Source organism: Manacus candei, unplaced genomic scaffold, assembly GCF_025592945.1.
Source record: "Manacus candei isolate 608988 ecotype Guabito, Panama unplaced genomic scaffold, ASM2559294v1 h1tg000047l, whole genome shotgun sequence".
In the NCBI taxonomy this organism is placed as follows: Eukaryota; Metazoa; Chordata; class Aves; order Passeriformes; family Pipridae; genus Manacus; species Manacus candei.
Window position 1 is genome coordinate 6,497,309 of NW_026138095.1, and position 11,559 is coordinate 6,508,867.

Here is an 11,559-nt window from a genome sequence, read left to right on the forward strand (position 1 = left end):
CGAGCTCAGCATCAGAGGATGGAAGAAGGGTCCCCAGCCAGCTGAAAATGTCTCTTTAATGACCTGAACATGGCGTTTCGAGTCCCTTTGAATGAAACGAAACGTGACGGCAACACAGGCGGCAATGAGTTTGGCGTCCCCGATGCCAGCCCTGCCTGTGGGGAGAGCCCGAGCCAGCGTGTACCAGCCCCTGCCAGGCTCCTCCGACCCTCCCAAAGCGCACGGGACCCGCCGAGCCGCTTGGAGCATCCCACTGCCGACGGTGCAGGACCCCGGGAGAAAGGAGCCCGGCCGGGAGCCGCTGGCTGGCCCGTGGGGACACCCGGGCAAAGGGCAGGCAGAGGGGTGCGGGCACCCCCTTGTCCCCCCCCCTCACACCTCCGACTCCAGGCTGGAGACCCGCCGCCAGGACCCGCCGGCGCAGGGACTCGCCACCCCACGGGCCACCAGCGGGTCCCTCCTCTCCGTGCCCACCGCCCGCAGCAAGGCCAGCTCCCCGCGCCTCCCGCAGTCTCTGCAGCCGCCGTCCCAGCGCGCAGACCCCCGGCCGCAGGGGTGCAGCCCGGGGTGCTCCCGGGGCGGCGGGGACCCCCGCGAGAGGTGCCCCACGAAGAAGGGCAGGTTGGCGTAGGAGTTCATGCAGGCGTGGGGAGCGGCGGCGGTGGCACGGGGGTTCTGCCGGCAAGCCTCCCGGTAGGACGGCAGCCTGGTCACGGGCGAACGCGGTGCCAGCCGGCCGGCGGCCTGCGGGCAGCGGGGGCTGCAGCCGTAGCCGGGCTCGGCTTCGGGGAACAGGTCGGGCACGTCGGCGCGGGCGGGCGGGCGAGTGGCACCGCAGCGCCGCAGCCCCCCGGGACGCCGCTTCTCGCCCCGCTCCCCGGGAGCCCTGGCCGAGCTCGCCCACCGGCTCAGCTTCTCCCGCTCCGCCTCCAGCCGCGCCGGCTCGCCCCTGGCTCTGCAAGTCCTGGTGACTTTCGGGAAGGCTCCGCGAGAGCAGGATGGAGGCAGGCTGCTCACATCCCGCTTTTTCTCCGCTGCCGAGAGCAGCCGGGGCAGTGTCCCCGAGCCCCCGTGTCCCCCGTCCCCCTGGAGCAGGGGGTTGTTCTGCAGCCGGTCCCCCCGTCCCGACGGCCGCTTGTGCTCCCTGTAGATGTCCGGCGGTGGGAGGTCCCTGGGGGACGTGGGGGGCGGGAGGGGAGCCCCGATATGGTTCCCCACCAGCACCTGCTCCCCATAATCCCCCCCTGCTGAAGTCTTCACTAGGAGGTGGGGGAATCCCGTGAGGGTTTCATCCCCTGCACAGCCACCCCGAAACTTCACGGGGTGTAGCAGGCGGGGGTGCTCGTTTGCCCCTCTCCAGTTCTCCTCCCCGTGCAGCCGGGAGTCCACGGGGATGGGCTGGGGCAGCGGCAGCCCCAGGGGAGCACCCTTGGGAGTGTAGGCTCTCCCCATCCTCTCGGTGGGGTGCGGGCCAGAGGAGGGGGCCCGGTGTGCGCCGGTGCTGTTCTGCACCACGAGCTGGGGTGTCCTCAGGGAGAAGGTGGTCTGGAGGCGCTCGCTGTGGTTGCTCCAGTCCTCGATGGTGCGGGTGGCCTGCTCCAGGGAGCCGCCCACGCTGGCCGTCGTCACCATCTCCTTGGCCGCCTGCAGCATCTTCAGCACGTTGGCCTGGGCCGAGCTGGCTGTGACGTCGGGTGTGGGTGCCCGCCCAGGGCTCCCCATGGTCTGCACCCCATTGAAGCAGCTGTAGATGCCCTGTGGGGAGAAGTGGGGGGACCCCCACCATCAGCAATGTCAGTGGGGTCCTGCCCCTGAGCCCACCCTGCTGAGCTGAGTTCATGCTGCTGAGGCTGAGGTGGCTTGACAGCACTGGTGTCCCCTCCCCAGCATCCTCAGCACTGCCAGGGTGAGTGACACCATACTCCATCACCCGTTTCCCCAGGGATGCTAATACAGATGGCTAAGCCCTTTCCCCAACAGCTGGCTTTTCTCCACAAGAGCTCACATCAGCACAAACATCTCCAGTCCCTCCTGTGTGGGTCGAAGGGACAATGCCCACCAAACCATGCCCAGCCACGTGACGCCGTGTGGGGACATTTGGGCCCCTCATCCTGGCAGCATCCCTCACCCTGCTGATGGCCAGGAGGAAGTCAAGCTTGTGGGACTTGGGGACGGAGTGACGCAGCTTCCAGTAGACGAGGTGCTCCCAGGCAAAGACCAGCAGGCTCAGCCCCATGGCCACCAGCAGCATGTAGAAAACCCCGGCCATGTTGTCGATGTCCAGCTTGCTGCTCATCACCTCGTTCTTCTCATTCTGGCAGATCCCCGACAGCCAAACTGTCTCCAGCTTCTGGGTCTCACCTGGGGCCGGACACACACAGGAGTGTGGGGGTGAAAATCCACCCACAGGAGTCATCTTCCCAAGCACATCCCTTGCTCATCCCCACCCCACTGTGGCTGGAGGAGGAGAAAGAGACCCCCGAGCCCCAGGAGGTGTAATAGCCTTGTTCTTGCTGCTGCCCTTGGCCTGAGAATCCCACCAGTCCCTTGTCCTTCTCCAGGCCCTGCCTTTCTCTGTTTCCCACGTGCCAGTCAGTCGTGCTTGCTGTCCTCTTCCCAGGCTTCTCCTTCTGACCCTTGGATTTTGTGCACAGCTATCTCCAAGACTTTACTCACAGCCCCCCGCCACCACCAGCATCCAGCTGGAAAAATGCCACTGAATTTAATATCCCCTGAGAGGAGGTGGTGGAGAAACCCCTCAGTGGCATCCTGTGAGGAGCCATGGAGGCTGCACAAGTTTGGGGGACCAAAACCCTGCTCCCTGGATTAATTTGTAGGGTGGGGGCTGGGCGAGGATGGGGCACCCACCGTCTCCCAGGAACTGGAGCAGGGCCAGGTCAATGGCCCGCTTCCAGCGCGAGTCCTTCTGCAGGGCGATGCCGTAGCCCGTGGTGGCAAACACCTTCCCGCTGCCGATGGTCACCAGCTTGCAGCCCTCGTCCTTGCCTGCCATGTAGTTCAGCACCGCCGCGTCGTAGATGAAGGCATCCAGCTTCCTGGGAGGAAGGGGGAGGGGGGGGTCTGAAAGCCCTTTTCTGGGGGGGTTGTGCTTCTCCTGGGGGAGCTCCACCCCTTTCAGGCAGCTGTAGCCCATCTGGAGGGCGTTGAGTTTTCTTTGGGGGTCCCCGCCTTGTCTTGGAGAGCTGTAACCACACTTGGGGAGAAAGCACCCAACTTGGAGGGGCTGTATCCCATATGGGGGAGCCATAACCCCTATGGGGAGGGCTGCATCCCTTTTGAGGGGAGCTGTATGAAGCTGCACCCCATCTTCAACAGGTTGTATCCTGTTTGGGGGTCCCATATGCCATGCAGGGAAGCTGCAGAGAGCCATATCCCATCTGGGAGAGCTGTACCCAGCCTGGGGGGCCCACATCTCACTTGTGGGGGCTTGTACCCTGGTTGAGGAATCCCTACCCCACATGGAAGGTTGTGTACCCCATTCCAGGGAGCCGTAGTTCATTTGGGGATGCTGCATCCCATTCTGAGGAGCTGTACCCCAGCTCTAGGAGCCATACTCCATCTGGGGGAACCATACCCTTTTTGGGGGAACCGTACCCCATTTTGAGGCTGGTGAGGGCGTCCTCCACAGAGCGCTGGTTGTACTTCACCATGTGGGTGTGCATGTCGGGGTAGTTGCTGCGGATGTTCCTCTCGGTGCTGCCGTTGGGGACGGTGCCGAAGCGGAACGGGGGGTACTGCTCCTGCGGCTTCTGGAACTGCAACAGGGAGCCCCAGGGAGCGGCATCACATGGTGTCCATGTCCCTGCCATGTCCTCCCTCCCCACAGCCAACCCTCCACCCATCCAGCTGGCTGGCAGTGGTGTGCAGCAACCCCCCACCTCAAAAAAAAACCTTACTATTTTTAGGGATTTTTTAGGATTCCCACCCCAACCATCAGCCCTACCTTCCTGTCGCTCAGCCCCGACACGGTGTCGATGTACTGCTCCTGGATCATGAAGGCAGCCAGGTTGGCCGTGTAGCTGGCGAGGAAGATGACGGCAAAGAAGGCCCAGATGAGCACCATGATCTTGCTGGTGGTGCCCTTGGGGTTCTCGATGGGCACCGAGTTGTTGAAGACCAGAGCCCACAGCAGCCACACCGACTTGCCAATGGTAAAGGTGGGACCTCCTGGCCCTACAGGGACATGGGACAGAGGGGACAGCCGTCAGCTGGGCTGGGGATGTGTCCCCCCACCCAGCTCCCACCTCCCCAACTCACTCTTGCCACTGGTGAGGTTCTGGTTGTAGCCAACAGGGCTGAAATACTCGAACACGAAGACGGTGATGGCCACCACAGTGAGGCACATGACAAACATCATGACCCACACGGCCGGGCTGTAAGGCTCTGCAAGGCAAGTGGGGCTCTGTCAGCCCCCTGGGACACCCCCTGGGGACTCCCAGGAGCCCTCCCCAATGGATGGGGCTCGTCCTCCTGAATATTGTCCCTCTTTGGAAAGGAGATGGGGACTGGCAGCACCATGGCCAAGCAGTTCTGCAGGGAATCAGGAGGGAAAGGGGATACTGTGGGATGGGGGGATGCAGCCACGCTTCCCTGCCTAGGCAGAATCAGGCTCTCATCAACAGGGAGATGTTAACAAAATGCTGCCCATCTCCAGAGTCACTGGCAGGAGGGTTTCCCATGGGATCGCAGGTTCTCCCCAGTGATGGCTCAGGCCACAGCACTGTGCCTTCATCAGGCACGGGATCAGCCTCCCAGTCCCACTCAGCCCCTGTGAAAGCCCCCCGTGAGCTGGGGTGGGCAGTGAGCCCCCTGCCTGCCCAGGATGATCTGGGATGGAGCAGCAGGAGCAGTGGGGATGCATCCGAGCCATCAACATGCGGCTGCTGAAGTTCATTTGTCAGCACGTCCTTCGCTGTCAGGGAGGAGAGGCCTCCCCTGATGGGGATGCGGCTCGTTAGTGCAGAAGCAGAAGACACAGGGACTGCAGACCCCAGCCCTGCCAAACCAGGACAGGATGCTCCATCTGACCCCATGGCCAGTGAAGGTGACCCTGCTTCGGGGGCAGGTCAGACCTGCAGCATCAGGGAGGGACAGGAGGGGGAGGATGTGCCCAGGCTGGTGCTGTTCCACCTCCCACGGCATCCCTGGCACCTGCACCCACCTACACCCTCCCACACAGGAGCCCATCTCTGGCTGAGCTGGGACATCGCTGCTGTGCCCTTGCCGAGAGCCTCAAGCCCTGCCCGAGCACTCAGGCTGAATTTCCTGACGACCTTGGCCAGTCTCCTCCCCTTCCAAGGCTGCAGCTTTGCTGGTTTAAAACTCGTTAAATAAAACTTTTAGCACTGGCGATTTCCTGGCTTAACCACCAGTCCTGGTGATGGTGGCAGAGACGGGTCCCCACAGCAGGGCTCTGAGATGGAAAATCCCCCCAGCACCCTGTCCTCCCTCCTCCACACAAAAAAATGAAGAGGAGAAAACCACTGAGCCCAGCCTCCACCTCCCAGCCTCCATCTCCATAATAAAAGGATTATTCAGGCAGGGAAGGAGGAAGCCCCAAAGCCGACAGCACAATCTCTTTCCCTTGTGACTTAGGCTTTCTTTTTCTTTTCTTTTCTTAAAAGTTATTAAAACTGAACAATATTTCCAGTTTGCATTTGTGGGAAGCATGGGATGAACCTGCAGACAGACAGGGGCACACACAGCTCACCCAGGAAGGCGGAGGGGGAGACAGTCCCATTGCTCCTGGCCACCATGACGCTGATTCCCGTCTCCACGAAGGGCACGGAGAAGTCCACGATCTCAGAGCGCTCCTCGTTGATGGTGAGGGAGCCGATGGCCATGTCTGCACGCTTGTAGTACACCTGGAGAAGGGGCAGATGGGCTCGGGATGGGCAGAGGGACAGTCAGAGGGACCCAGACCACCTTCCCCAGGCACTCCCTCATCTCCACCTCCAACCTTAATTTTTGCCTTTTTTAAAAAAAATATTAGCTTTTTAAGCGACCAGTGGTACAAACACAACCTGCTGTGGGGTTGTAAATGTTCGTCTGACTCCTCCCTCGAGGAGGAGCTCATGCCAAGCTCTCCCCTGCGCAGAGTCCCACGACAGACAGCCCGATCCCACCTCCATCGGGAAAGCCCCAGGTCAGGGATGAGTCAGGGTCAGAGGTGGGGGGTCCAAGCCATGCCCAGCCCTACCTCACCAATCATGCCATTCCAGACCCCACGGACGATCTTGCCATGTTTGCCATTGGTCACTAAGTAGAGGTCATAGGAGAACTTCACTGCCTTGGCCAGCTTCTTCAGGATGTCGATGCAGAAGCCCTTGCAGCACAGCTTGGTGTAGGGATCCACGAGGCCATCGCCACTGGAACCGCACCGGGAAAAGCAGGTTGGACTAACCAAAGATGCTCTGAGCACCCTGGTGCCCCCCCTGGCCCCCCACATGCCTGGGAAACAGTGGCCAGAATTTCTGAGCTGCATCCCCCCGCTCACCTGTGGGAGGAGTTGGTCTGCTTGCGGCAGGGCACCGTGTTGCGCACGCAGACCCCCGTGCTGGGGTCCGTGTTCTCCACGATGACAAAGGGTCTCTCCTCCAGCGTGGCCACTGTCAGGTGCCGGTTATCGACCACGGGCTGCATGTAGGAGCCGTAGCGGGGCCACACCGGGTACTTCATGTGGATGATGCCTTTCTCCCACTTGCCCACCTGCCCACGAGGGAGAGAACACAGTCACCCTGGCGAGGGGCTGTGGGGGTCACACAGGGTCCCGTGTCCATCCTCCCCACACCCCGGTGATGCCCATCTCAGTATCCCTTTCCCCACACACCCATGGAACACAGTGTTCCTCCTGGGCCCCAAGCACCACATTTGACTGAGCACAAACCTGGCCAAACTTCACACAAAATACTTTCAGACTACCAAAAAAACCCCCCTCCCTGCAGCTTGTTTCAGGTCTAGGTGTTTGGCTGCTGTTCTCCAAAGGTGGGCAGCTGCATTTTTGCGTTTTTTTGGAACTTATCAGAGAAACTGCAGGAAAAAACTGACAGTTCTTGGCAGAGCTTTCGTGCCCATCATTGCCACAAAGCCCCACCATGGGTACTTTTGAGTACCAGCCATGGGTTTTGCATGGGACAACCCACCCCAGGGTGGGACCTCAGCCTGTGCATGGCCCCAGGCTCACCCTTCCCAGCCACCCCACAGTGCCTGTCCCAGGGGGCCTGGGGGTCCTACCATCTCCCAGAGCCGGTGCTGGTTGAGTGTGATCACCACCATGGTGGGCCTGACCAGGTAGCCACCTTCATTGAAGGAGAAGTCCCTGTGCTCCCACGTCACATTGAGGAGGTGCCTGGTGGGACACAGAGCCCGTAAGCCCCTGTCTGTGCAGCCCACCCACGTACAGCCCTCCTCCTTCTCCTCCTCCTCTTCCTCCAGCTTCAGCTGAGTTGCCACAGGTCTCATGGAGATATGTGGGGCTGAGAGCTGGGGACCAGATTTAGCCCCTACTCAAGGGGCAGAGAGGAGCTGGAGAAAGCTCTGCCAGCAAGGAGGCACTGAGGATGGCACCCTGCAGGGCTGAGGGTGCACAGGCTGCCACAGCCACCCTGAGATGCCACCTCTGCACTGCAAAGCAGAGCTGTGAAACCCCCTGAGCCTCCCGAGGGTCCCGAGCTGCAGAGAAGCATGAGAAAAGGCTGTGGAGATACTCCAGGAGAAAGCCAGCCAAGAGGCATGGACCACCAGCTGCAGCCCACAGCCAGCATCACCCCCTCTGCCCGCCAGCTCCATCCCCCTCCTCCCCTGCCCCTTCCCTCTCCATTTCCCCATTCCCCACGTTTCATACCCCTCCCAGGGGGTCCCCGAGCCTCACCGGTAGAAGCTTGCGTTGGTGGCAGTGGCCCTGGGGGGGGTCCAGCAGTCCCGCCCCACCTCCGGGAGGTAGCCATGGGCACGGAAGAAGCTGGCTGCCCCCATGGCAATGATGGCCACCCCGTCCCGCACCTTCTGCCGCAGGCTCAGCTTCCAGCTCTCCGTCACCACGCTGATGAGGCCGACGGGGAAGGAGGCGGGTGGCACCTCCATGTTGCCCACTGTCAGGCTGGGCACGATCCAGACGTATCCTGGCCCCACAAGGCCGGCTTGTTCTGCCATGGAGAAGAGGTACTCGGCCTCCTCCCGTGAGCAGTACACGATGAGGACCTGGGCATCGATCTGCCGCAGGAGCCGCTGCGTCCTGGAGCTGCTCTGCTCCTGGCTCATCTCAAAGGTGAGCACCTCCTGCAGCTCCCAGCCAAAGTAGCTGGCATCCGTGAAGGAGCGGATGACGTCCAGGAAGATGTTGTAGCCCGGGTAGAGGCTGGTGATGACAGCGAAGGAGCCCCAGTCGTATTCCTCCAGCACCTTGAAGATCACCTGGATTTGCTGCTCGATGGAGACACCCAACTGCAGGAAAGCTGATCCGGGCTCCTGTGGGAGGAGAAGGGGTCAGGGGCTGCACTGACACTGTGATCCTGTTCGAGTGTGCCATTAACTAGTGTGGTCCATGGGCCGGAGACACCCAAAATGGGACTCATCCGCCTCCAAGGAAGCTCATCCCATGTAAAGGTTCAAGTCCTGAGGCTTCACATCTGTTTCTCAGCTTATTAAACAAAAATTCATCCATCCTCCAAAGGAGATTAGCAATTTCTCCTTAAACCAGGAGAAGAAGGTGGGCAAGAGCTCTGCCAGGAGCATAAATCCCATCCCGGCTCCGACTCACTACCTGCAGCCGGAGCCTGTGTGGCTCCTTCCCTCCCACCCCACCTCCCCGGCCATCTGGCCTCTCATTAGCAAACCTTAATTGATCTGATTCTGTCTTAAATGATTCAGCGAATGGCATTTGCCGAAGGTCACGTGCAGGCAGCAGGGTTTTGCCGCCCAGACCCCCTCCACCTCCAGAGAAGTAGTTTGGGGTGAGCCCCAGGGGGTCACAGACAGAAAGCAGGGGCTGTCGGGGACTTTGGATCTGTGGGAGAAGGAGGTCGAGCCTTCAGACAGGTCCCTCCACTGAGCCCAAAATACCCAAACCCTGGAGAAAGTTGCAGAAAAACACACAGACCACAGCAAACCATGGCTATTTTTCTGTTGCTCGGGCTGCATTTGAGCCCTCTGCCCCCGCACAAGTCCACTGCACCCACCCGAGCCCACTGCACCCACTGCCACCCACCCACAGCGAGCAGCAGCTCAAGGTGGTCCAGGAGCACCAGTGGGTGCAGGCAGGGCTGCAAAGGTGCCATCCAGCAGGGATGGACCCCAAGCCACTGTGCAAGCAGAGCATAAAAACCATGCCCTGAGGAGGAGCAGTCCCTAGCCACGGGGAAGAGCAATCACTGAGACCCCTCCAGTGCCCAGGCTGGGCAGGGTGGGACAAGCAGCCACAAGGAGATAACCCAAATCTCTTTGCCACAGCCCATCACCACATGCCCAGCACCCTCCAGCCTGCCTCCAGCTCTCCCTGCCACCAGCACTTCCAAGCAGGCAGGTGACAGTGACTGACAATGTCTGATGCCAGCGAGGAGCAGAGAAGCCAAAAATCCTGTTTTGGGTGTGGTGCACCTGAGATTGCTGCCACAGCCAAGCAAGGCTCCTCCATGCTGCCCACCCAGCCATTTCAGGGCTGGATCCAGCCCTGGCAGGGCAGAAGGAGGATGGGGTTGTGACAACCCTGCCACTGCCCCAATAGTCCCAGTGCCACCAGCCCAGCACTCCATGGTGGGCACAGCCTGAAGGGGATGGGACACAGCACACCAGGGAAGGTCCTTCCAGGGGCCACTGAGGTCCTCTCCCATGTCCCATCAACAGAGTCCTTCCTGAAGTCCCCACTATATCCCACCACCCGCTGGCCACACTGCCACAGCCACTGCCTACTCCTGCCCGTGATCCCACACTCCACAGCACAGCAGCTCCTCTGCCCTCCAGCATTCCACACCCCTTAGCTACCCCTCTCTAATAACACCTCATTTCTCTCATCCCCCCTGGAAATAACCCCCAGTGAGTGCCTCACCTTTGGGGTCAGGACCACTGCAGACCCCCCGCTGATGCTGATGACGGGGACCTGGGTCTGGGAGGAGATGAAGTCAAGGATCTGGGCCACGGCCTCCGTGCCCACGTTGTCCTCGAAGACGATGCCGTGGATCTTGTGGCTGGCGAGGATGTCGCAGATCTGGGTGAGGAGGGTGCTGGGGTTGGTGTTGTTGACGACGACGGTGATGGGGTGGATTTCCAGGGGCATGTCCAGGAAGCTCTGGGGGCTCAGGCGGGAGCGGATGTGCAGGGGGTAGGACGTGCCCCCAAACACCACGGCCACGTTGACCACCGGCTCCTCGGGGCCCGGCAGCAGGAGGTCCGTGAAGGCAGCCGAGCAGCCCAGCACCATCGACAGTAGCAGAGTGTGTGCCGGCGCTCTGCCCATGTCCACCGCCGCGTCCCTGCCGGCACAGCACACAGCCCCTCGCATCCAGCCGCCCACCAGGACCCCCACCCCACTCACCCCAGCCCTCCTCACTGCCCTGGGGCATCACCAGTGTGTGCTGACCCCAAAGAAAGAGGGGACCCTCATCCTTTGGATGCTGGGTGTGGTGAAGGAATGACCACAGGGTTGTACTCACCACCCACTGTACACCCCAGTGTCATGTGCCTTGTCTCCAGTCCTATCAACCACTAAGCCTTCACAGACAGTCCCCTCTTCCCACCACCACCCCCTCCCCATCCCACTACCACCATACCCCTCCCATTGCCCTCCCACCCCATCCAAAAGCCGCCACTGCCACAATGGTCCATGTTATCCCTTCAGCCAGGGACAGGGACAGCAGCAAGAGGTGACAGGAGGGGCTAGCAGTTCCCTGGTGCCTCTGTCTGCAGTGGACAGCCACCTTCAATATTTAAAGGCTTTGCCCTTGAGGGAGGGTTCAGCTCTTCACCCCTCATGTTGAGATTTTGCAAACCACACAGTCACAGGGGCAGCCGGTCCCCTGCCCGTCCCCCTGCCTGTCCCCCTACCTGTCCCTCACCCATCACGCTACCTCAGCCCCTTCTCTGACACAAAATCCAAAACAAAGCACTCGTCTGGCTTCTTATTTCCAAGTTTACCCCCTAAACAGCATCCTTCAGCTCTCCTCCTTCCTGCCTTTACCCCCGGTGTGTGTCCCCTGCTGGCACTGCCCACCTGGCTGGGACACTCACTGCACTGCGTCTCTGCCGGCTGCACCCCAAATCCAGGCTCTCAGGGGCTCTGTGGGCACATCTTCCCTGCCAGGTCCCCAATTCCCCACTGCCACTGGGTGCCCATGCTGCAGCAGGTGGGGTGACAATCCCCCGAAGGGGGGGCAAATCCCTGCCTACAGCGATGCACCCCCATGCTGGAGCTCACCCCTTCCTCAGAGCCTGTTGGCAAAATCAACCCACAGCCAGGGGCATCCAAGCCCCTCTGAGCCTCATTGTCCCCAGGGCCATCATCCCAGTGCCACGCTGGGCAGCGGGGAGGGGGATGAGCAGCCCTGC

General features: G+C 61.1%; 1 protein-coding gene across 1 annotated transcript; it reads right to left on the minus strand.

Moving 5' to 3' along the window:
* Positions 1–287: 287 nt before the first annotated feature.
* On the minus strand, positions 288–10,488 carry GRIN2C (glutamate ionotropic receptor NMDA type subunit 2C). The gene is made up of 12 exons (XM_051798087.1): positions 10,064–10,488; positions 7,892–8,487; positions 7,255–7,369; positions 6,518–6,729; positions 6,221–6,389; positions 5,732–5,885; positions 4,279–4,404; positions 3,965–4,194; positions 3,616–3,776; positions 2,869–3,056; positions 2,129–2,361; positions 288–1,755 (listed from the first exon to the last, which is right to left on the minus strand). The coding sequence occupies exons 1-12, from the start codon at positions 10,469–10,471 to the stop codon at positions 373–375; spliced, it is 3,975 nt and encodes a 1,324-aa protein (XP_051654047.1). The 5' UTR covers positions 10,472–10,488; the 3' UTR covers positions 288–372.
* Between the last annotated feature and the right edge of the window lie 1,071 nt (positions 10,489–11,559).

Excerpts from the sequence above, each read along its gene's own strand:
- GRIN2C (XM_051798087.1), bottom strand. The coding sequence starts at position 10,471 with ATGGGCAGAGCGCCGGCACACACTCTGCTACTGTCGATGGTGCTGGGC. Across the intron at positions 8,488-10,063 it reads CAGTGGTCCTGACCCCAAAG|GAGCCCGGATCAGCTTTCCT; the intron begins GTGAGGCACTCA and ends CTCCTCCCACAG. Across the intron at positions 3,777-3,964 it reads CGGGGCTGAGCGACAGGAAG|TTCCAGAAGCCGCAGGAGCA; the intron begins GTAGGGCTGATG and ends TCCCTGTTGCAG.